General features: G+C 38.8%; 3 protein-coding genes across 3 annotated transcripts; 1 reads left to right on the top strand and 2 right to left on the bottom strand.

Moving 5' to 3' along the window:
* The first annotated feature begins 1,672 nt into the window (after positions 1–1,672).
* LOC108600054 (glycerol-3-phosphate phosphatase) lies at positions 1,673–2,800 on the top strand. Its single transcript, XM_017987401.2, has 2 exons — positions 1,673–2,498; positions 2,560–2,800. The coding sequence occupies exons 1-2, from the start codon at positions 1,735–1,737 to the stop codon at positions 2,738–2,740; spliced, it is 945 nt and encodes a 314-aa protein (XP_017842890.1). The 5' UTR covers positions 1,673–1,734; the 3' UTR covers positions 2,741–2,800.
* Positions 2,801–5,694: 2,894 nt separating this feature from the next.
* LOC108600052 (FMRFamide receptor) lies at positions 5,695–13,465 on the bottom strand. The gene is made up of 2 exons (XM_017987399.1): positions 13,214–13,465; positions 5,695–8,700 (listed from the first exon to the last, which is right to left on the bottom strand). The coding sequence occupies exon 2, from the start codon at positions 8,621–8,623 to the stop codon at positions 6,959–6,961; it is 1,665 nt and encodes a 554-aa protein (XP_017842888.1). The 5' UTR covers positions 8,624–8,700; positions 13,214–13,465; the 3' UTR covers positions 5,695–6,958.
* Positions 13,466–19,472: 6,007 nt separating this feature from the next.
* Positions 19,473–20,805, bottom strand: LOC108600055 (actin-binding Rho-activating protein). The gene is made up of 2 exons (XM_017987402.1): positions 20,392–20,805; positions 19,473–20,333 (listed from the first exon to the last, which is right to left on the bottom strand). Exons 1-2 carry the CDS (start codon positions 20,689–20,691, stop codon positions 20,097–20,099), a joined length of 537 nt encoding a protein of 178 aa, XP_017842891.1. The 5' UTR covers positions 20,692–20,805; the 3' UTR covers positions 19,473–20,096.

Below are 20,805 nucleotides of genomic sequence, written 5' to 3'. Positions count from 1 at the left end.
TTTAGTCTAATGGCACAATTCATCTTGGAGGCGGTCGCAGCGCGCAAAAGTTAAATCAAAGTTGCCTAGGCGCTGCCGCTGCTGCGGACAGTCTAAGTTGACATTTGACATTGGTTAGCAAACTTAGCGAGGTCAATGCTGGCGCATTTAATTCACTAAACTTTGCACATTTGTTAGAGCAGGAAGCGACGCTGTTTCAAGCTTACGCTCCACTTGCCACACAGCAGCAAAGCGGCAACTTTTAATTGAGCGCAATGAGCAAAAAAGAACTAGCAGAGCAATTTTTTGGGTGACATTGCTCCATGGCCATGCCCAGTAGGCTGTCAGCGCGCTGCCAATTAAACGGAATTTGTTGGGCTAGCCACACAAAGCTGACACTTCTGCTGGCCACAGTCTTTTGATTGTACTAAACTCATTAGTGGACAGTTTGCTATTTTGCTTTAATATGCGCGTCATACAAATTCCTTTGAATGTCATTTCCACTGCAAGCGCAAATTGGCTATAAAACTGGTCAAAAGCGCTTTTGCTGTCAGAGATTAGCAGAAAAGTATGCTATGAAAATAAATCTAAATGCGCTTAGCAAATATAAAAAGAAAAATATATAAAAAGATTGTATATAGCGCATGCCCTATAAAAAAAAGAAGTAAATGGGCAGTTTGATAAAATATACGCATAAAATTTTGTTAAGCTGCAAATTTTATTTAAAAGTTATTTGAGGCGTTGAGTTATAAAACATAAGATAGTAAATATTATTAGCATATAACTCCCCATACAGTCTGCGCCCTTAGGGTATTTATATTTTATCGTACATAAACCAACCAAAAGGTCAGCCATAAAATTTAAAAGCTTAGTTTAGTTAGTTGTTAAATCAATTGTTGTCTTAGCAACTTGGTCAAGCTGCAAAAAAAATACAACAAATTAAATTCATGCCACAAACTTTCTGTTTGTATTAAGTTAACAGCTTAAATATAATTTCATTTGCGCGTGTTTCGCTTTGTGCCTAATTAATACCTTGGCGAAAAACAACAAGCGGCTGACAACTTGATTTATATGTAAATTACACTAGACTGTTGACAGTTGCTTTAGAGCCCGTTGGCAAATTGCAATTAAAATAACAATTGTTGTTAAAGTTCTGCTTGATTTCTGGCACAACAAACTTTAAATTATCAAAATGTCTACGCATAAATCATGCACAGATAGCATCACCAAGCTGTCGTTGCCATAAGCTAGCCCAGGGCACAGTCAAGACACTGAGAGAGAGAGAGAGAGCGAGAGCAGCCTCAATTATTTGTGAATGGCAAATGGACATTTGCAATGGCTGCCGTGGCTCACTGATTGCTTTCGATATTGCGTTTCCTTCTTCTTGCTTTGCTTCTTGTCGGGTTTTTGCATCTGAACGTTGCGCAATTGCTTTATATATCGAACGAAAACAATCTGTCTAAGTGAGGTAGATTTTATAGTATCAAATGCCAGGCAAACTAACTACAAACTAGAAATTACGGCGCACACTGCGTATGCGCAATGCTTATTCATTTGGCATGCAATGTGCGCACATTTAAATAAATTACAACACATTAGGCGCTCATTTATGGAATTTGAGTGATAAATAATAAATAATTAGGCATAATTTGAAAACAAAACTCAACACAATGTATTTGACTTTGCTTTCATAGCTTAGTTTTAATTGTGTGTCAGGCCAAGTTGTGGCTTCAAAATTTTCCCAGAAAAAAGAAAATGCCAAGCATGGTGAACGCCTTTAAGCAAACTTTTACTAATCTGACGAAGCTGCCGGCGACGCAGGTGCAGCAGTGGATCAAAAGCTTTGAGACCATTATCTGCGATGCGGATGGTGTGCTCTGGCATTTTGATAAGGCCATACCTGGTGCTGCGGAGACATTCAATCAGCTGCAGTCGTCGGGACGTCGCTGCTTTGTCGTGACCAACAATTCGGGTGTCACCAGCGATGATTTGGTGAAGAAGGCCAATGGTTTTGGCATTAAACTGCCCGAGGAAAATATGCTGACGTCAGCGCGCGCCATTGCGAGCTATTTGTCGAGCAATAAATTTCAAAAGAAAGTGTACTTCATAGGCGAGGAGGGCATAGGCAAGGAGCTGGATAAAGTGGGCATCAAATCGTTTGCAGTGCGCGGCGAAATGGGCGGCCAGGCTATGCACGACTTTGCCAAGGAGCTGCAGCTAGATCCGGAGGTGGGCGCCATTGTGGTGGGCAAGGATGACTGCTTCACTGTGCCCGCGATCATACGAGCAAGTAGCTATCTACAGGACCCCAAGGTGCTGTTTCTAGGTACTTGCTTGGATGCCGCCTATCCCATAGGCAACAAGCGCGTGATGGTGGGTGCGGCTGCGATGATAGCTGCTGTTAAGGCTATTAGCGGACGTCGTCCGCTTATATTGGGCAAACCCAATCCCTGGATGGTCAAGGAGCAACGCACTTCGGGGCTTATCAAGCCGGAAAAGACACTCATGATAGGCGATACGTAAGCTGAGCGCATAAAAATTGATTGACATTTAACATAAAGATGAATGTTGTTTTCCCAGCGTTTATACGGACATGTTATTTGCCCATAACAATGGCTTCCAGTCGTTGTTCGTGGGCACTGGCGTCAGCAGCGTGAAGGATGTCGAACAGCTGCGTCATAGTGGCAATAAGAAGCACTTGACCATGGTCCCGGACACATACTTGCCCACATTGGGTCATCTTAAAGAATTCCTAGCTTAAGGTTTAACTTCTGTGTGTTTGCCCACAAACGTTTGCCTGCATACAAATTGTAAATTATCATTTACTGTTGTCCTTTTTTTTTTCTTCGGCTTTTGCGTCTGACCTAACCAAATCAATATTTTCCTAGTGCTCGTCCACAAATCTTTTGTCCCTCGTCAAAAAGTTGAACAAGTGCTGAGCAGCCAAAGCATAACAAATCGACACATTGTCAACAGCCAAAGTTTAAAGCCAAGTTTGCTGTGTGTGTGTGTATGTCCTGACCCTTTTGTGTGTGTGTGTGTGTGTGTGTGTGTGTGTGTGTGTGTGTGTGTGTGTGGCACTTGAGTCTGCCAGGCGCAGTGAACGCGCGTTTTATTTCAAGCGCACTTAGCACAATATGCTCAACACTTGCTTTCAAGCCACGTGCTGTGCTTTTTATAGACTCAGCATACTTACATCATACAGCTTGAGGCTTTAAGTTCAATTTTTTTTTTATTTACCTATCGATTTCATATACATTGTTTTTTTGACATACACAACATATTTTTCAGCGCTTGCAATTTATTTTGCGCTTGTTTGTCTGCTGCTGCTCATACACTTTGACGTCGACCAAAGGGCAAAGGGTGTCTTCAAGTTAGGTAAGTTCAAGTAAACCTCAATAGCTGCTAAGACAGCTGATGCACTCATAAGTTCAGTAGCACATAGCACATTTGCTTTGTCTTTAAGTCTTAAATCAAAATTGTATTTTTCCATTAATACTTCAGCTATAAAAATGAGTTAACTTATATTATTATTTATAAGCAAATTATGCTTCAAGCTAAGTTTAGTAGCTCTAGGTTTAGTAAAAGCTAAAGGGAATAATTAAGTTAGCTAACCTGAACTAAACCTAACCTTAATAGAAGCTAATTCATTAGATAAACTCATCGCTATTAATTATTATATTGACAACTGAAACTTTGAAGCCGTATTGCATTCAAAGTGTATCTTCAAGTTGTGTAAGCTCATCTAAGCCTAATCTCAAGAGTTGCTGTTTTAGCATTACATTTATAGCTCTGTAACTTTCAGTTCAAACTGTTGTCAAAGCGTATTCTAAAGTTCCCTGCATCCAAAATTGTTCTCGCACTTGTTTTTCTCTTTTTTGGCCACGTGCTTATTGTTTACCACTGCAGCTTTGTTTTTATGTAGAAAGCCCACACAATACGCTTGGTCTTGCTCTTTGTGGTGCTGGTGCTGCTGCTGTTGCGAGGGTTGTTTCTATAATTGCCCACAATTATGTGGAGAGTGCTAGGCGCAGTTAAGATTTAGCGGCTGAGATAGCAACTCTCCGCCTTGGTTTATGGCTTGTCGCTAGGCATCAAGTGTAGCCTGGGGAATTAGCTGGTGTATAAAGCGTAAAGCAAAAAGTACTTTTGTCTGCTATACGACGCGTTGGCGCATTTCAAGTTTTGACAAAAGCAAAAAGCGACGCGCTTTGGCTTTGTTTGTAGTTTGCAAGTAACTTAAACATAGCAAACATTAATTAAATTTGAAGCTTGTAGCTGACAAAGGCAACTAATTAATTAGCAAACATCATCATGGGGTCAACAGTTTCTCTTATTGTTGTTCTTATTGTTGATCTAAGCTGCTGCAGCTTACATCATTTGTCAAAGGCCAAGCAGCAAGCAGCAGCGCGTTAAGCTTTGCAAGCATTAAAAACACATCAAACTGTTTAGACAGCAGCACACACAAAATTATCAACACCCAAAAATAACTCAACTGTCTCTCACTCTCACTCCCACTCTGCTGCTGCTTTTTGCCGTGTTAAGATTATCCTTAAGGTTGATTTATGTTGCTTTAATACAAAAGCCAAGCCAAGCGACTTTTGGCTGACAAAAAGCAAGCTGCTCTGAAATTCTGTTTGCTGGCAACCCTAGCATATTTATATGCATACATTATGTAAGCAATTTTAATTAGTTACGCATTGCATACACAACATAGTTTGGCATTTAAGCTCTTTAGCTGTTATGCTCACGTCTCGCTCGTAATTCAATTGCAGCGCTTTAGCACCTGGGCAGGCCACTTGGCAAGTCTAAGCAGTGGTTATGCTAACTGAAAACGATAAGCTCGTCGGGTATGCGCGACTATCGAATGTCAGCTTATCGAGCAGCAGTCTGTTAAAGCTATGCTAAGCTGCTCGCTTATTACAGCAGATCATTTAGCAGCGATCAGCGAGCACAACTATCGATTGTTAGCTTATCGAGCAGCAGTCTGTTAAAGCTATGTAAAGTTGCTACAGCGTATTTAACAGTAGATCACTGAGCAGCGATCAATGAAACTTTCGATTGTCAGCTTATCGAGCAGTCTGTCTATGCTAAGCTGTTGGCTTTTTACAGCGTATTAAGCAGTCGATCTGCTGCTTTTGTTTGCCTTGTGCGTTTGCTACATCTTATGATTATTATTAAATTCCTTTTGTGTGCCAGCATCGAATCGTTGACATAAACTTTGCACTCTTACCCAACGTGCTTAGCATAGGCAAATACTCAAAGCTCCTGCAGACAGCTCCCACCCCCCACTGTCGTCATTGGCGTTTCCACCTGTGTCAGGTTTAACTGAGATTTGCACAGGCTTTGGGCTTGGGCCTCACTGCCGCCTCACACTAATGTCGCTTGTATGGCAGTTTGTTTGCTAAATTGAATGGTAAGTGGTCATTAGTCGACGCTCATTAGTTTTAGTGTCTGTCTATAAATTAATTATGCAATTTTTTCAGTTCTTCAATTATATATATTATATTTATATTTATTGAGTTTTTTTTGGTAGAGCAAATATTGAATTTTTGATGCTTGCATTTAGTATTTATATTTATACAATTAAAACTAAACTAGTTACTAAAGCTAAATTCAATTTGTATGCGGTATTTATGCTTTGCATTAGCTATTTAGTATATATATTAAATATTTACAACAAGAGTTTTTGTATTTGCAACAATTTTCTGCGGTAAACAAGTTAAATTAATTGTAATTCAATTTATGAACACCTGAAAATGTCTTTTTCAAAAGTTTGCTACTTGAGTTGAGTTGAAGATGAGTTTTCCACAGTTAATCGCATTTGCCGCGCCTTTTGTTAAACCAACTTTAAGTTCACTTTACAACTTTTCTGACAACTTGACATATTGCAACGTGAACCCAAATCCGGCGAGAATAAAATAAAAATTATGAACTGCTATCGATAACAATAAATACAAACAAAAAGCAAGCAAAAACTTTTGCTATATAATTTAAAAGCTGACCAATCAGCAAATGAAACAAAGTTTGAGGCGCAAAGCAAAATAAAATCATTTATCAAGTGTGCTGAAAAAAATGCGCTTTAATTAAAAAATAAGAAAAAAAAGCAACAAAAGCTAGACTGGACACACTAATAAATAAAACTTGGGCACGCTGCGCGTCTTAAACTTTGAGAAATAGACTGGAACAGAAACAGAAGTTGGAAGCTTAATTTAGTGCAAAAATTCAATTGATTGAGCAGCTCAAATTAAAAGCGAAAAAGGGTTCAACAAAGTACAGCAAAGTCTGTGTAAGAATTTTTAATCAATTGTTTTACTCATCAAACCTTTTGCACTTCAAACAAATGTAATAATCAAGTGTTTTTTATGCGCTCATAATGTTGTTGTTGGCTTAAAAATATCACGAAGCGAGGACGTAACGGATTTAATGCTTTGCTTTCGAATTTAAACTAAGTTAAGATTAGCTATAGCGTATATATATAGAGTAGACATAAGACATTTAATTATGCAACAGTTTCACCTTTATATAGATATTTACTATGGACATACATGTAAGAGATAAAGTATGTGAAATTCGTTGACTAATTCGCTACTTTAATTAATAGTTAAAGTAATTGTAACTATTTGCTGCACATCTGGGAGTCAGTCTTTTATGCATAAAATCTCTAGTTAAAGTTTAAAGCGACTTGGATAAATAGCTGGGGCCAACTAGTGTTGGCGAATTGCATGAAGAAATTAAAACATGATTAAAATACTGAACTGAGCTAAAGACTTTGCTGTACTTTCGACTGTTCTAGAGTTTAAAGAGAAGGGGGGAGCAAAGAGCAACATTTAACGCTTATCACAAAGTAATGCGTCGCTTAGCGCGCTTTAGATACTAACAATATGCATAATTATACAGTTATATAGTTAGTTATTCGAGTATGACTAGCTGTCTAGATAAATTACAATGGCTTATGACTTAACGCTTACGACTTAAACTAAAAGCCCGACGAGACGTGGCCCAGCTTTTTAGCACTGTCCACTGTCCAGTCGAGTCCCAGCGCCGTGTTGTTGTTCGTCGACGAGCTGTTGGTGGTGGACATGGAGCGTTGCATTTCGCGCGGACCCGGATAGTAGACCACCGGACCCGGTGAGGGCGCACGATTGCGTTTGATTTTGAGTATGCCCGGCGAGCCGGAGACTTGGGTTAAGCGCACGTTGTTGGCGCCGCCGTTGACTCCGCCGCTGCCGCCCGTCGCGACCAGATAGGTGGTCGTTGTGCTGCGCTGCGTGCCGTGGCGCGAGAAGCGTCCCGACGAGCGATGGTTCATGGTGCCGTCGCCGTTGTTCGATATGGAGCTCTCGTAGTGTATAAGATCGGGTTGGTCACGACTCAGGCGTCGTTTGAAAAAAATGAGTAAAAAAATGCGCTTAAACTTTTCGCCAAAGATAATGTAAATTAAAAAGTTGACGCTGCTGTTGATGGTGATCAGCAGATTGGACACCTTGGTGACTTTGTGGTCGATGACGCTGTAGAAGGCTTCGGAGATGTTCAGCACAAGCGGCAGAAAGTTGAGCATGAAGAAGACGACGACGACGCAGAGCAACATGGTGGCCAAGCCGATTTCGCGCTTCTCTGAGCGCGACAAGCGCTGACGCTCGCGATTCGCGCGCTTCACCTGGCGATAGATGAGGCTGTTGAGTATGGCGAGCGTGAGGAACGGGATGATGTAGTTGACTATCAGATAGCACCAGTGTATGTAGATGTTGATGTACGTAGGGTTGCGCCGCAGCGGCGAGGGATGCACACAGTGCAGCACAACGTCCGAGTGGGGCAGCTGGTAGCTGACGGTCAGGACTTCCCAGAATCGCGGCATGTTGTAGGCCAGAGCGAAGCAAACGCAGACGATAAAGTAGATTCTGGCGCGTCCGTAAGTGCAGAGGGCGCGCGCTCTCAGCGGATGACAGACGGCCACATAGCGCTCCAAGGTCACCGTAAAGGTCATATAAATGCTCGCTGTCTGCGCTATCATGCCAATGGGAAACATTGCCGGCGATATGAACGGATACACGTAGTTGTAGTAGCCAAAGAAGTGTCCTGTATAAGGATATATGGAGGGTATGCCAAACAGCAGCATAGAGCTAATAATCAACACCGTATCACAGCGTGCCAGGCCAATGAGCAAGTAATTGATGCTCGAGCGCATCTGTGGGCGTGACAATATAATCATCGATATCACATTGCCCAGTATGCCGAGTATGCCCACGATATTGATGAGCACACCGCACACCCAGAACTCGATGCGATTATTCTCTATGTGCGGATTGTAGACCTGCTCGCAAATGCGCGTCCAATTCGGTTCGCCCAGCATGTCATCGTAGTCCGGAAACAGATCCGTGTGCGTGGCATTGCCACCAAATGTGGCATAGTTATGGCTGCTGTCGATGTCGATGCTGCCGCCGCTGCCGCCGCCACTGCCTGCGCTGCTACTATTAAAGTATAAACTCTGCAGCGGCGCCAGCGTGCTGCCCAGTTGATCGGTTAACTCATAGCGCGCGGTTTCGTCCTGTCCCGTGGCACTCGCCAGAAATTGCTCCACACTTATGGGTGCCCAGTCGTATTCAGCTGGCGCCGGCGGTGGCATTACGCCCACCTCGCTCATGTGCTCCAAACGCTGCTGTTGGGCTCAATGCATTTAGTTTTGCAACTTCAATTTGTGCGTCGTTGACAGTTTAGAAACTGCAAAAGAGGAAATGAAAAATGTTAGCAATGCTATTCAGTTGGTCAAGTAACGGTACATGCCGCGCACTTCCGCAGCTCGAAAAGTTTGTCAACATTTCACAATTAGCTGCCCATATTATTAATTGCTTGCTTGCTATTTATAGCACAAAAGTTGAACCAAAGAAGTTGCGCAACTTAAAGTTGCAACTAAAGTTACATGCGGTGAGTTCTGCGTTGTTGTTGCTACAGCAACTCAGCTCATTAATAGATTGGCAAAAGTTTCGTATTACACAAAGTTGGAACTTAAATATTGTTAAAGAGCGCGCTATTGTTGCTTTAAGCTGTTAAGTTATAAACTTTAATCAAGTTTGTGGTATTTTGTTTAATAAAACTCGCAGCATTGTCAATCAAATTCGAAATTGAATTCGAAGTAAAACGCGCACTTAATCAATTAATTTGTTTACGCCTCAACAATCGTTGACGTCTGTAAATGCCGAGCGACGAAAAAGATACTTAATGCCTACCTTTTCACACATCAATCAAAGTGAAGTGCCAGCCAGGCCAAAGAATTTCACGCGCAGTCGTCGTTGGTTCTACTTAAGGCCCATCAATTAGGCAAACACGCGAGTGAAATATTTATGCATTTGAGCAGACAGCGGTTTTTATTGAATCGATATATAAATTACAAGCTATTATAATGCTGATTTGAGTCACACACACGACGTATGCGTGATATGCAGTAAATTGTGAACCAGCTGCTGTTACACTGCTCAACAAACTTGTTGTGTTTGTTAATGCGCAATTAGTGTGCGCAACATTGTACAAGCTCTAGGCCAACAATTATTATGTCCATTAAGTTTAATGTGCGTCCTTTTTTTGTTGGCCACTTTTTTATGTGCACCACCTGACAGTGAAAATGACACACACTTGAACACGTTTTGGCCAAGTTCGAAGTTGGCAAATCAAGGCTTTAACCTTTAGCATTTAAATGCCGCACAGAATTTATCTGTGCAGCAACAATTAATAATACAAAATACAAAACTAATTGCTGCACAAGCCTAATTGCCTTACACTAAATTACTTTAGTCATAAATTATGTTTGTGTGGGCTTAAAAACATGTACAGAGCAACAGCATTTGTTAATTACGATTTAATAACAAGATAATTAAAAGCAATGTGATGCGTTTGCGTCGCTCTTAAAACGAGCTTTTGCATATATTACACATACGCCCCAGCAGCCCAGCTGCAGTCATTAGCAGCAACAATTGCAATGTCTGAAGTCAACAACCAACGCGTTGACAATAGTTTGCAATTAATGTTGCATTTTACTAAAATGACATTGAACTTAATTATTTAGAAAGCAATTTACAGCTTTGCCAAAGGTTTTCCATTAAAAAAAAAACAAACTGGACTATAGCCGGCTAACGAGGCGACTGACAGTCTGCATTTCATATTGGTTTGTATTTTTTTGGCATGTGCTTTTATATATATCGCTTATATATAGTGCCATGGCAAGCGAACAAAGCCGCCTCGGCGTATGATTAATTTTTAAATATTTGTTTGTGTAAGTGTAAGTAGCACAGCTCGCATCAATGAACTGCAAACTGCTCATGCATTATTTACAACTTAAAGTCTATATAGCAACTATATGTGCTGCGGCTTGCGGTGCCTAAAACAATTGCACTAAAATTTTTGTTTGTGGCTTGCGGTGCAGCAATTTGCATTTATTTATGTTGATAGATTTTATAGCTTGTCGATTGAGATTTCTGTATACAACGCGTGTTTACTCTATAGCTTGGGTCATTATAATATATTTGACTAAATATAGCGCTGGCCGCAAATCTAATTTAAAACTTAGACGCAACTTTAGCGCTTAAAAAAGTTGCACAAATTAAACTTTGCACACAACTTTTGCTATAAAATTATATTATATATTAGTTGACATTTTTTGGCGTTTCTTTTATATTTAATTAAAGTGGCTAAGTAAATTAATTTATGTTCAGCTGTAAAAATTGCTAAGCTCTCGCATCGCTGTTGCTATTGTGTTTAATATATATTAAACTATTGTTGTGTGTGTGTGTGTGTAATTTATGAATGCCTCGTTAAGTGTATAAGTATTGGTCTATAGAATTTATAGCATGCTAAAAGCATGCGGCGAGCTTCAGCTTCAGTAGTATATAAAATTGAAATAAAAAACATATGAATTTCAAGTTGAGCATAGTCGAAAACAGACAAATTATAATTATAATAAGCAAGAGCGGCGAGCGCTGAACATAAGAGAGAGAGAGAGAGAGAGAGAGAGCGTAGAAAGTCTCTTGCGATTTATTTTTAGTTGACAGTTTCAAGGCTTTTTCGCATTGAAAGCAAAGCAAACATATAGAGCGCTAGCTAAGATATAATAAAGAATAAGCATATGCTGAAATATGTTTATATTTATTTATTTTTTTTTGCAGCACAATGTTGAGTTGAAACGCGTGTTGGTAATTTACATATTTGAAGGACTGTATAAAATAATTGCAACGGCTCAATGAAGGTGCGGCGAGCAATTTAACACACACACACACACACATGTGTTAGTGTTAAAGCAGCTGATTTATGCCTCAGTGCGTCTATTATCCTTTTAAGTGCCTTTGTCTAAAACATGCCTGCCTCACTGACTGACTGACTGTTCGTCTGTCTGTCTCACAGTCTGCCTAATGTATTTTGCCTGCTTTTTTGCACACTCAGTCAGCTTGTTGTTGTTGTTTATGTAAATGCTCTGCTGGCTGGGCAGCCTGCAATGCGATATGCGTTGTAACATGCTGCGTATACTTAATCATTGCCACATTAAGTGGCAACTGCAGCTCACTCAGCACTCAAGCAGACAGCCATAAGCCACACAAAACATAGCGCTGTCTAAATTTCTTGTTGTTGTTGTTGCCACACTTGCCACAAATATATTGCACGTGAGTGTAAATAACTGCAGCCGAAATATTCCATTACCTTTGGCTGAGTATTTGCTCACATGTTCTAACTTTTTCTCTTTTAACCCAAAGCTAAAAGACTTTGCCGTTTGTTCCAACTGCAGCGCAGCGTCTATTTGCTTATGAAAGTTGTGAGCTGCAACTGAATTTAATTGCCACATTTATTAAAAAACTTTAGTATTGCCTTAAATATTAATAAGTCATAAAACTGATTAATATCTTTAAGAGTTCAAGAATTTTTTATTGTGTCCAAGAGCAGCAACAAAGTAGCAATTAAATAAATCTGACAATACTTTGGTAATAAAACTTTAGTTAATAAAAGTATTAGTTGAAATCCTTGCATTGTTACATTTGATTGTAAATTTTTTAGTAAATAGTTAATACAACAAAAAGTTTCAAGCCAAGGCCTGGCAAATGCATTTGATAAGCTTTAAATGCTGTAAATTTCCTAACACAAAGAAATCTTTAAGCATCGCTTCTTTGCATTGAATTTGAATTTATTGTATTTGCTACTTATCATAAATTTTTCCAATTTAATTCAAACAACTTTTCTGCATTCAACTTGTATTAAATTTTATTATTTAACACTAATTAATCATAATTATCAACGTCAAGACTTTCAGATTTGTCAGATATTTCCGGAGATTTTTTAGATATTTTCCGAGCACGACGACGTGGGTCATCACACTTGCAAAGCTGTGAGCAAAGCATGAGCAATAGAATTGCAATTAAATAAATGTTTAAGCCTCTCATCTTAGCAGCAACTGACAATAGTTGAGTTAATAAAACAAACAATTGCAAGCAAGTCAAAGAAGCTTTGCAAATGCATTTGATAGGCTTAGGCTAGCAAATTGCAAATTTCATATTCATGTAGTAAATGCCAATACTAAGAAATAAAGTTTTACGCTTTGAATCAACAAAAGCAAATCAAATCAGTTAGAATAAATAAGTATATAAAAGTTTAGAATTTGATTTATTTATTTATTTGTATTAACACTCAAAGCTTTAAGACAATAATGTGCGACTGTTTGCTTTAACCCTTTTAGCTCATTATAAATGTCAAGAGTAAGTTAAACTTGTTTAAATTTCACTTAAGCGTTGCTGTTTTCACTTTTCTGTGTTGCTGCTTCTTAAGTAGTTAATGCAAAGCTATGTCCAGTAAATGGATTCCATGCTCACATAATTCTGATCACAGCATTAGCTTTGTGTTAATTTATCAGCGACATTTGCATAATCATTAAAAATGTTATGTCTCAGGTGTAAAGTACATAAAACAGTTGTTTCACTTTCATAAAGGTTAAGTGAATTTTGTAAGGCCAACTGTAACTGTTACAAGTCTTAGCCACAGTCGTCAGTACACAACTCGTAATAATTTTTATTATGCTCACTGCTTATCGACAATGACAGATCTTAAGAACTTTCGTTTTGAACAACAACAGAGCAGCAGCAATAAAAAACGCGCACTTAAAAATTAAATACATTTTTAAGCTGATAAAAGAGAAAAACATGCACATTCATTTTTTTTGGGGTTACATATTTTATAGGTTTATGACGATTTATGCAGTTACCTTGGGAATTTAATTCTTAATGCCTCGAGAGCTTGTGGAAGTTGCAGCATTTGTTGTCCCCCCGGGCGTTGTGCATATTTCATTTAAAAAATTTCAGCCATCAATGACGAGTGTCGTGGGATTTTTTTACAGGTAATTTACAAGCATGCGTGTATTTATTAAATTTTATATTAAGCACACACACACACTGACACAGCTATATACACATATGTTGATCTTTAACAGATTTGTTAGCGTTTCGTTTGTTGTTGCATTGAATTTTCAGATTTGCCGCGAACTCTTCTCTTCCTTAATTAATTTTTATTTTGCGCACAGTTTTTGCTTGAAATTTATTGTATTTATTTATAAATAAAATTTATATATATCCTTTTGGCATTTGGCGCTACACATTTATTTGTTGTTATATTTTATGAGCGCTGCCAATTAAAAATTACTTTGGACAACGCGTATTTATTGCACTTTCGAAACTGATAAACAAATGAAACAACAAATATAAATAATTGCTTTAGCTTGCTCTCGCTCTCGCTCTCTGTGGCACTCTCTGCGAATTGCAAGTGATATTTTTAAACGCAACTTTCGCCGTAGATTTGTCAACTCATTTATATGGTTGCCACACCGTTGTTGCCACACACGTTGCGCACGAACTCGGTGAACGCTGCCAGTCGACTGCGCGGCTGGCCAACAAAATGAAATGAAAATTCCGTTAGCTTTGGCTGCTCTAATTGAAATATAGACGCTGCAACTTAAGCGCATGCGCCATGTTGCCAGCTACTATATTTTCATTCATAAAATGTACTTGCAACATTGTTGCACAGCTGCCGCAGGCAGTGAAAGTGGCCTGCCTATTTATAAGTTAATTACCTTAAGCAATAAACTTTTATGAAATCAAGCAAGGCAAGGCAAACAACGACCTCAATTTCAAAAAAGAGAGACGACTCCCCTATAGTTTAGCTGCTGCAATTGGCTCGTCAAAGTCAAAGTGACTTTGCTGCTGCTGCTGTGCGGGTCAGTTGAGGAAATTAAGTTTAATACAAGTTTCAGATTTCTTATAGTTGCAACATCGTCTCGCTGCTGTTTGCCTGCATTTGTCAGTTTCCTGTGCGGTATATTGAAACTTTAAAATGTCAATAAGCAAGTGAAATTCAAAGAGAACTAACAAGGCAAAGCATTAGCTAGAACAGATAAGCTGGTGCTCGTTTAAGTACAGTAAGCAGTTGATATAAGCAACAGCTACAAAACCAAAGCTTCGTTAGACTTAAACTTAAATGCAGCCTAACAATTTCATTAGAAATTAATTAATTGTTGCTGCGGCATTATAAACAACTTAAGCTTTCTTCTCTATCTTCTTATATAGAATGCCCACTGTATTACATTATTGTTTATACTGAACTTAACTCACTCACTTGAAAAGGATTCATGAATTTTTAAAATAAAATTAAAAGACGCTGCTTCATTCTTATTCTCAGAAGTGACAAAACTCAACTATTCGTCCCCCACTCCCCAAGCTTAAATTGTAAGCTTAAAATAAATGTAATTCATTCAGTAAACTTTGCTCAGTATATTTGACAAGCCTACATCAATAACAACTAAGCGATGCTACTTTCGCATACTAATGTTATTACTTTTTATATATAATTTGTCATTTAAGTAAATGTTTGTCTTGCTGGCAAAAGTTTTGTGTTTTCTCTCTCAGTCAGACACTTCAAAAGCAGCTTAAGTACAAATTATATTTTATGCTGCCGCTTCGCTCAATTCAAGTGCTCATCAAATCCTTTACATTGTGTTTATAACTTTTAGAGTAAGGAGCAAGCTCTGTCAACATTGCAAATACTTTGCATATTGTATTTGTCTGTTACTTAAAGCCAAGTCTACTTTGTATTTGCTTGCCATATATAATTTTTATTTTTTTGGCTGCGCCAGCAAATCCCAATTCCATGTGTTGCCAACTTTTGCGACAAACTTGCAGCCAAATTCAATACAAAAGTTGATTTTGACGCATTTTTATATTAATTTTGAGTTGAATTTCTTGCTTTTGATTGCGCATTTGACATTCAAAGCCTTAGCAGCTTTTATAAGCTTTTGTGTGTGGCTTAGTGGGCCGCAAAGAGTTAGCGCCAACTGCATTTTAAATGTGAGTTGGGTAAAGCATAAGAATAAAGCGAATATGCCATATTTAAGTGCGAAACAAATGAAGTTAGTGTAGCGAGTTGTAAAAAACTAAGCTGCGAGTCAAATATATTTAAGTGAACCTTGCTCGCCTTGTCAGAAACTTCAGCCACTGACAGTTTTTGAACTAAGTGTAAGAATAGAAAGCGCGCTCAACTATGAAATGCGCTTTAGTTAAATATATCACTTAACAAAATTTGAAAGAGTCAAAAGTAATGCTAAAGCAAAATTCAATTGAAAAATTGTAGGGCAAGTTATGATATCAAAATTTTGGTTGATTCAATTTAAAAATTGAAATTCATAAGCAAAGCATTCCACAAAGCGATTTATGAGGTTTATAAAAGTTATAGGAATTATAGAAATTATAGTATAAACTTAAATACGCAATAAATCATTTCTCAGTGGCACATATATTTATTTATTATAAGTGCTTAACTTATTCAGCTTTTATTAATCTATAGAGACCTTTGAAGTGTGTACTATAGTTGGACAGTCTCAGCTGCAATTCAAATGCTGCTGCTACTGCTGCTATGGTATATAAATTTCTTAGTTACTTTTATTGTCTGCGTGGCGCCCACAAGTTTGATTGTCTGCGCGGCAATTTCAAGTGCTTTTATATGCGCAACAACAACAACAGCAACAATTCCAAATGATTTTTGGCTGTAGCCTTTTTTTGTTGCTTGACTTTTTGGCATGTGCGTGGCATAACAAAAAACGAGATATGAATGTGCGAAATTTTCGCAGCTGCTGTCGCTATTTTTAGTCCAGCTGCTGCTGCTGCTGCTGCTTACTAATGTCATTTTAAGTTTTTAATTTGGAGTGAGCGACAGAACGAATAATCACCTTGACATTTACCAAAAGGATACAAAATGTCATTTCACGCAATTAATTGGACTCTGCACTCTGGGAGTCATTACACCCACTGGTAACGAATTTATTGGCAACTGACCGCAGACCAAAAAAAAAAAAACTAAATCGAAAACTCAATACTCATCGCTCTGCTCTGCGGCAAGTGCGAGATTTACAGCCCCAAGCTGAGGTCGTGTCGGCAACTTGAGCTGCACACACATTCAATGCGTGTTATATAAACTTGGCTATCTAACTTGTCCCCAAGCCAAGCGACAGCAGCTAAAATTGACTTGAACGCAGCAGCAGCAGCAGCAGTTGCAGTCCTCAGTCTGCTACAAAATTTATATTTGCAAGCGCTGTAAAAAAAAGTAGCAACAACAACAAATTGACAGTTTGTCTTTCTGGCTGGCGTGTTAGTCAAATAGCATTTTGGCAAAACAGTTAGCGTTAGCGTTGGAAATTGAAATGCAGTGACAATGTGCAGACGCTCGAAACAAAAGTCAACACAATATGTGTAAATACACTGTGAGAAACTAAACAGCTTGAGTTGTTAAGTAGATAACTAAATGCTGCACAGCGAAAAATGCACGAACTCAATTCGAATATTAATAAATTCGGATTTTTTAAACCAAGTATGAAATAGTTTACTCCAAATATTCTTAAATTCAATACCAAGTGAACTTCCGACTGAGTAAATATTGCAGTTTTGAAGAGTAAATGGAATATTTTATTCTTATAATTAAATAATATATATTTACTTTTAGATTTCATATTGTAGTAGGACATTTAAGTTTAACTTAAATGAAGCTCGCAATAGTTCACTTTATTACAGTCAAGAAGCGACGATCTGTTTACTTACAGACTATGTTATGCTTCTTTACAGTTCATGTTAATGTTATACATATGTGTATCGATAAGCTGTTGTTATCGAAATTCATCATTAACGACACAATTCAAACCAAAAACTATCAACTCTTCGTCCTTTTTTCCTTTGTCTGTTTACTTAATTTCTCACAGTGTATGTCTGTGTTGTGTCAGTTGGAAATTTTGATTAAACCTGTGAGCTGTGCATAAATAAACAAATTCACGAAATTAAGCTTCAAACTGTTGCTTGGCAACTTGACGCAAGACTTAACTAGAGCAGCCAGCATACATTTATTGCTGTTGCATGCAACGCTGAGTAAACGTTACGAAATGCATCAGCAAAAGGTTCTGAGTTATTTAAACAATAAGCCAAGTCAACAACTAAGTTGGTCTGCAGTTATGCCTGTCTGAACGCCAAGCCAAGTGGTACATCATCGTCGTCATCGTCTACGTCATGACGCAGTGACCTTTCCACTTGGCTGCTGCTAGGCTGAGACTCGACCAAACTTGGGTTTGAGTTGCGCTTAAACAAATTATAATAAATTGCAATTCATATGTACACATGTACTTGAGAAAAAACAGACAAAAATAAATTTTGGCAGCAGAAACTTGGTCAAGAAAAAAGAAATACAAAAGCATTAGCTGGCGTATAAATAACTGATTTGGCATAATAAATCGCTTGGTCTGCAAAGTTGTCAATGTCAAATAATTAGAAATACTAAAAATATAAAGAAAGCGGTAAAGCTTTAAAGTTGCTGCGACAGTTGCTTAGAGACAGCGACAGCTTTGGCTGAAACGGAAACGGAAGCGCAGTTTGCTGCTCAGTTTACGCTGCCCAGTTGTTGTTGTTGGCCATAAATCAGGCAACAATTTTGACGGTAACTGTAGCCAAGTCAAGCGCCATGCGTTGCAATAGCGAATATTATGCTTAAGCTTAGTTTATAATTTCGTTTTTAGTTAATTTGAATACCAAGGCGTTTAAACTGTGCTTATGTCAATAATTTATATGCATGTCTCGCTCAATTTATGCGCATAAACTATTTTGAAAGTTTGCTACGCAAGCTGCTGCCACAAAAGTCAAAACTTTAGCCGACAGCATATGTTGAATTGTTCTATTTACCTTTCCAAGTTGCCAAGCTGGACAAAGGTTGCGTCGTGGGATCAGCAAGCAAATGACAAAAGAAAAAGGCCAAAGCCCACGCATAGAGACGACTATTGCACAATTGGCCGAGCTACGTCACAATCAGTTGAAAAACCTACACACAAATACGTTTGTGGCTCAGCTCCTCACATTCTGTTACTTCCTTCCGCCCCAGCATTGAGTTGCTGCTTCTCTCAAAACGGAAGTTGAGCGCAATGTTGCGCAACCCCAAACATTTGCATAAAATATTTTTTTATTCGCCCCCAACATGTTTATTCTTAGTCGCCCCCTTTCTATATAATTATATTTTATATTTTTACATGTCTTGCAATTATTCTTTGTTTTCCTTCTGTCTGCATCTCCCTGCAGGCAGACTATACATTGATTTTAGGGCTGCAAAACAATAACCAATCCCCAAAATTCTCAGTCTCACATTCATAAATTTGAAAAGCAATCGCGTGTGCCGCAGCATATTAGCAGACAAGCTGCCACTGCCACTGCCACTGCCGCTGCCGCTGCTTTGTTCCCTTAAAAATTCGCGGCTGGGGCGAGAATTCCTGGTAGCGCTTTCAGCTTTCGAATAAGGCGTCGTTAAATCAAATCAACGGTACATTAGTCGCCATACAGTGCGCCGCCTTAGTGCGAGTTTTAGTGCACAGTGGTGCACAGCTGACAAAAAAAAAATAGTAAATAAAATGAATTAATTAAATTACTTGAGGCTGACATCACGTCAGATAAAAAAATTGCATAAATAAATACGCAGAAAAATATTTTCAACGTGTTTTTTTGTTAAAACTTATAAAAAATTTTAAATGTTAACTAATTTTGAGGCTTCTTTGATGTACAAATAAATTTGCATAGTTAAAACCTTGAATAATGCATGCTTCAAATTAAAACAAAATTAATTCAAAGACATGCTTTAATCTATAATACCGTTTAGTATATAATCCATAATATTATAAAATATTTTCATCATTTTACTGCTTAGCAATGATTTTAATTCTTTTACACAATTCAACAATTGACTTCTCAATTTATGCTTCAATCTATTATTTAATTTTGAATTTTCTTTTCAGGTAAGTCCAGCATGCAAACTACTTGAACTATATTATTCAACTATTATGTTGTCAGCCTTGTAAGTAACTGTAATTATTTTACTTTATGCTGATGTTAACAGCTAAAGATTTCTATAGTCGAGTGCATACAGCGCTAAATTAATAACAAGTTTGATTTGTTGTGACTTATTCTTTGGTATATATTTTGCTTTAGTATTCTTGCTATTGCTTAACCACTGTGCACAGCACTGGGGTATATATCTAATGACTTACAAGCAGATACAATATATATATATATGTATATAGACATAAGGGAGAGCGGATAATAAAACGAAAAATAATTTTGTAAGCGAAGCGACACGAACGCGCTTTTGATGTCTGTCAGCCAAGGCAGCCTTGCTACACATACAGGCATAAGTAGTTATATATATGTGAGCGTGTGTGTGTGTGTGTGTGTGCTAAGACTGTGGTAATTTATGTATTTGCATAGCTGGAGAATGCCTAACCAATTTATTGGCCATATATAAGGTGTGTGTGTGTGCTGAGGAATCACAGCTTGTCGAGCTGGTTGGCTGCCGACACACATGGCGTATGCGTGCTGAGCTTTATGCTTTTGGGTTGTCACGACAATGACAAGCGGCTGTGTTTTATAGCTGGTCGCACTTCAGGCGGCAGCTTCTCCAAGTAATGTTAATTGAATTAACTGTAAGAATGAAGGCTTAGGCAACGAGCGCACGTGCCGACTTGATGTGGGTCAGGTCAGGCTTGAAAGCAATGTGAAGTGAATACACACACAACACGTGCCTGGCTAGGAGAGCAGCTCTGCCTCATCATCCAGTGCTCGCTCTCGCTCGACGCACAGGCAACGCAGATCTTCCAACTTGTGCAAAATCTCCGCGCGCAGCTCGTCAAAGGGACGCAGCAGTCGCACTTGCTGCGCATCGTCGCGGCCCTGGAACAGCGTCTCGCCCGCAAAGTCAACGAACTTGTGCTTGCGTGCGCACAGCAGCGTGCCCAGCAGCTTATCCGAGATGTGGTTATAGAGCTACAAAGCGAGAGTAATTAAATGTAATTGGGCAAGCTCTTTGCCTAATTTGCTGTACCTCGAATAGTGCGCCAAAGTGCAGCGCATCCTCCACGCCCTGATTATCAATGAGTTCGCATAGCTGCAGCATTTCCTCCAGCGACTGCATCTGCGCCTGCAGCGCACGCTGCTCCGATAAACTGCCCGCGGGCGCTTGGCCGTACTCGCCTCTTATATAATTCGGTTTGGGTGCATCCCGCACGTTGTAGTGAGCAAACGGATTTATGCGTTGACGTTCGGCATGCTGTTCCGCTTGCTGATTGAATTGCGAGATGCGCGAGGATACGCTGTTGGGCAACACGCGTTGCTCATCCGCCATGTTCGCCACACGTCACACAATTTCGTTTAGCTGCCAAATATATAAACTATAGAATTTTGCATTAATTTTGAAAATTTGATGAAAAGCTTTTTAGCTGTCAATTGCGTGCCCCGG

The sequence above is a fragment of the Drosophila busckii genome, chromosome 3L (assembly GCF_011750605.1).
Source record: "Drosophila busckii strain San Diego stock center, stock number 13000-0081.31 chromosome 3L, ASM1175060v1, whole genome shotgun sequence".
Classification (NCBI taxonomy): Eukaryota; Metazoa; Arthropoda; class Insecta; order Diptera; family Drosophilidae; genus Drosophila; species Drosophila busckii.
Note: the sequence above shows the minus strand (reverse complement) of the source record. Positions and strands in the feature narration are given on the sequence as shown.

Excerpts from the sequence above, each read along its gene's own strand:
- LOC108600054 (XM_017987401.2), top strand. The coding sequence starts at position 1,735 with ATGCCAAGCATGGTGAACGCCTTTAAGCAAACTTTTACTAATCTGACG. Across the intron at positions 2,499-2,559 it reads ACACTCATGATAGGCGATAC|CGTTTATACGGACATGTTAT; the intron begins GTAAGCTGAGCG and ends TTGTTTTCCCAG.
- LOC108600052 (XM_017987399.1), bottom strand. The coding sequence starts at position 8,623 with ATGAGCGAGGTGGGCGTAATGCCACCGCCGGCGCCAGCTGAATACGAC.
- LOC108600055 (XM_017987402.1), bottom strand. The coding sequence starts at position 20,691 with ATGGCGGATGAGCAACGCGTGTTGCCCAACAGCGTATCCTCGCGCATC. Across the intron at positions 20,334-20,391 it reads ACTTTGGCGCACTATTCGAG|CTCTATAACCACATCTCGGA; the intron begins GTACAGCAAATT and ends CTCGCTTTGTAG.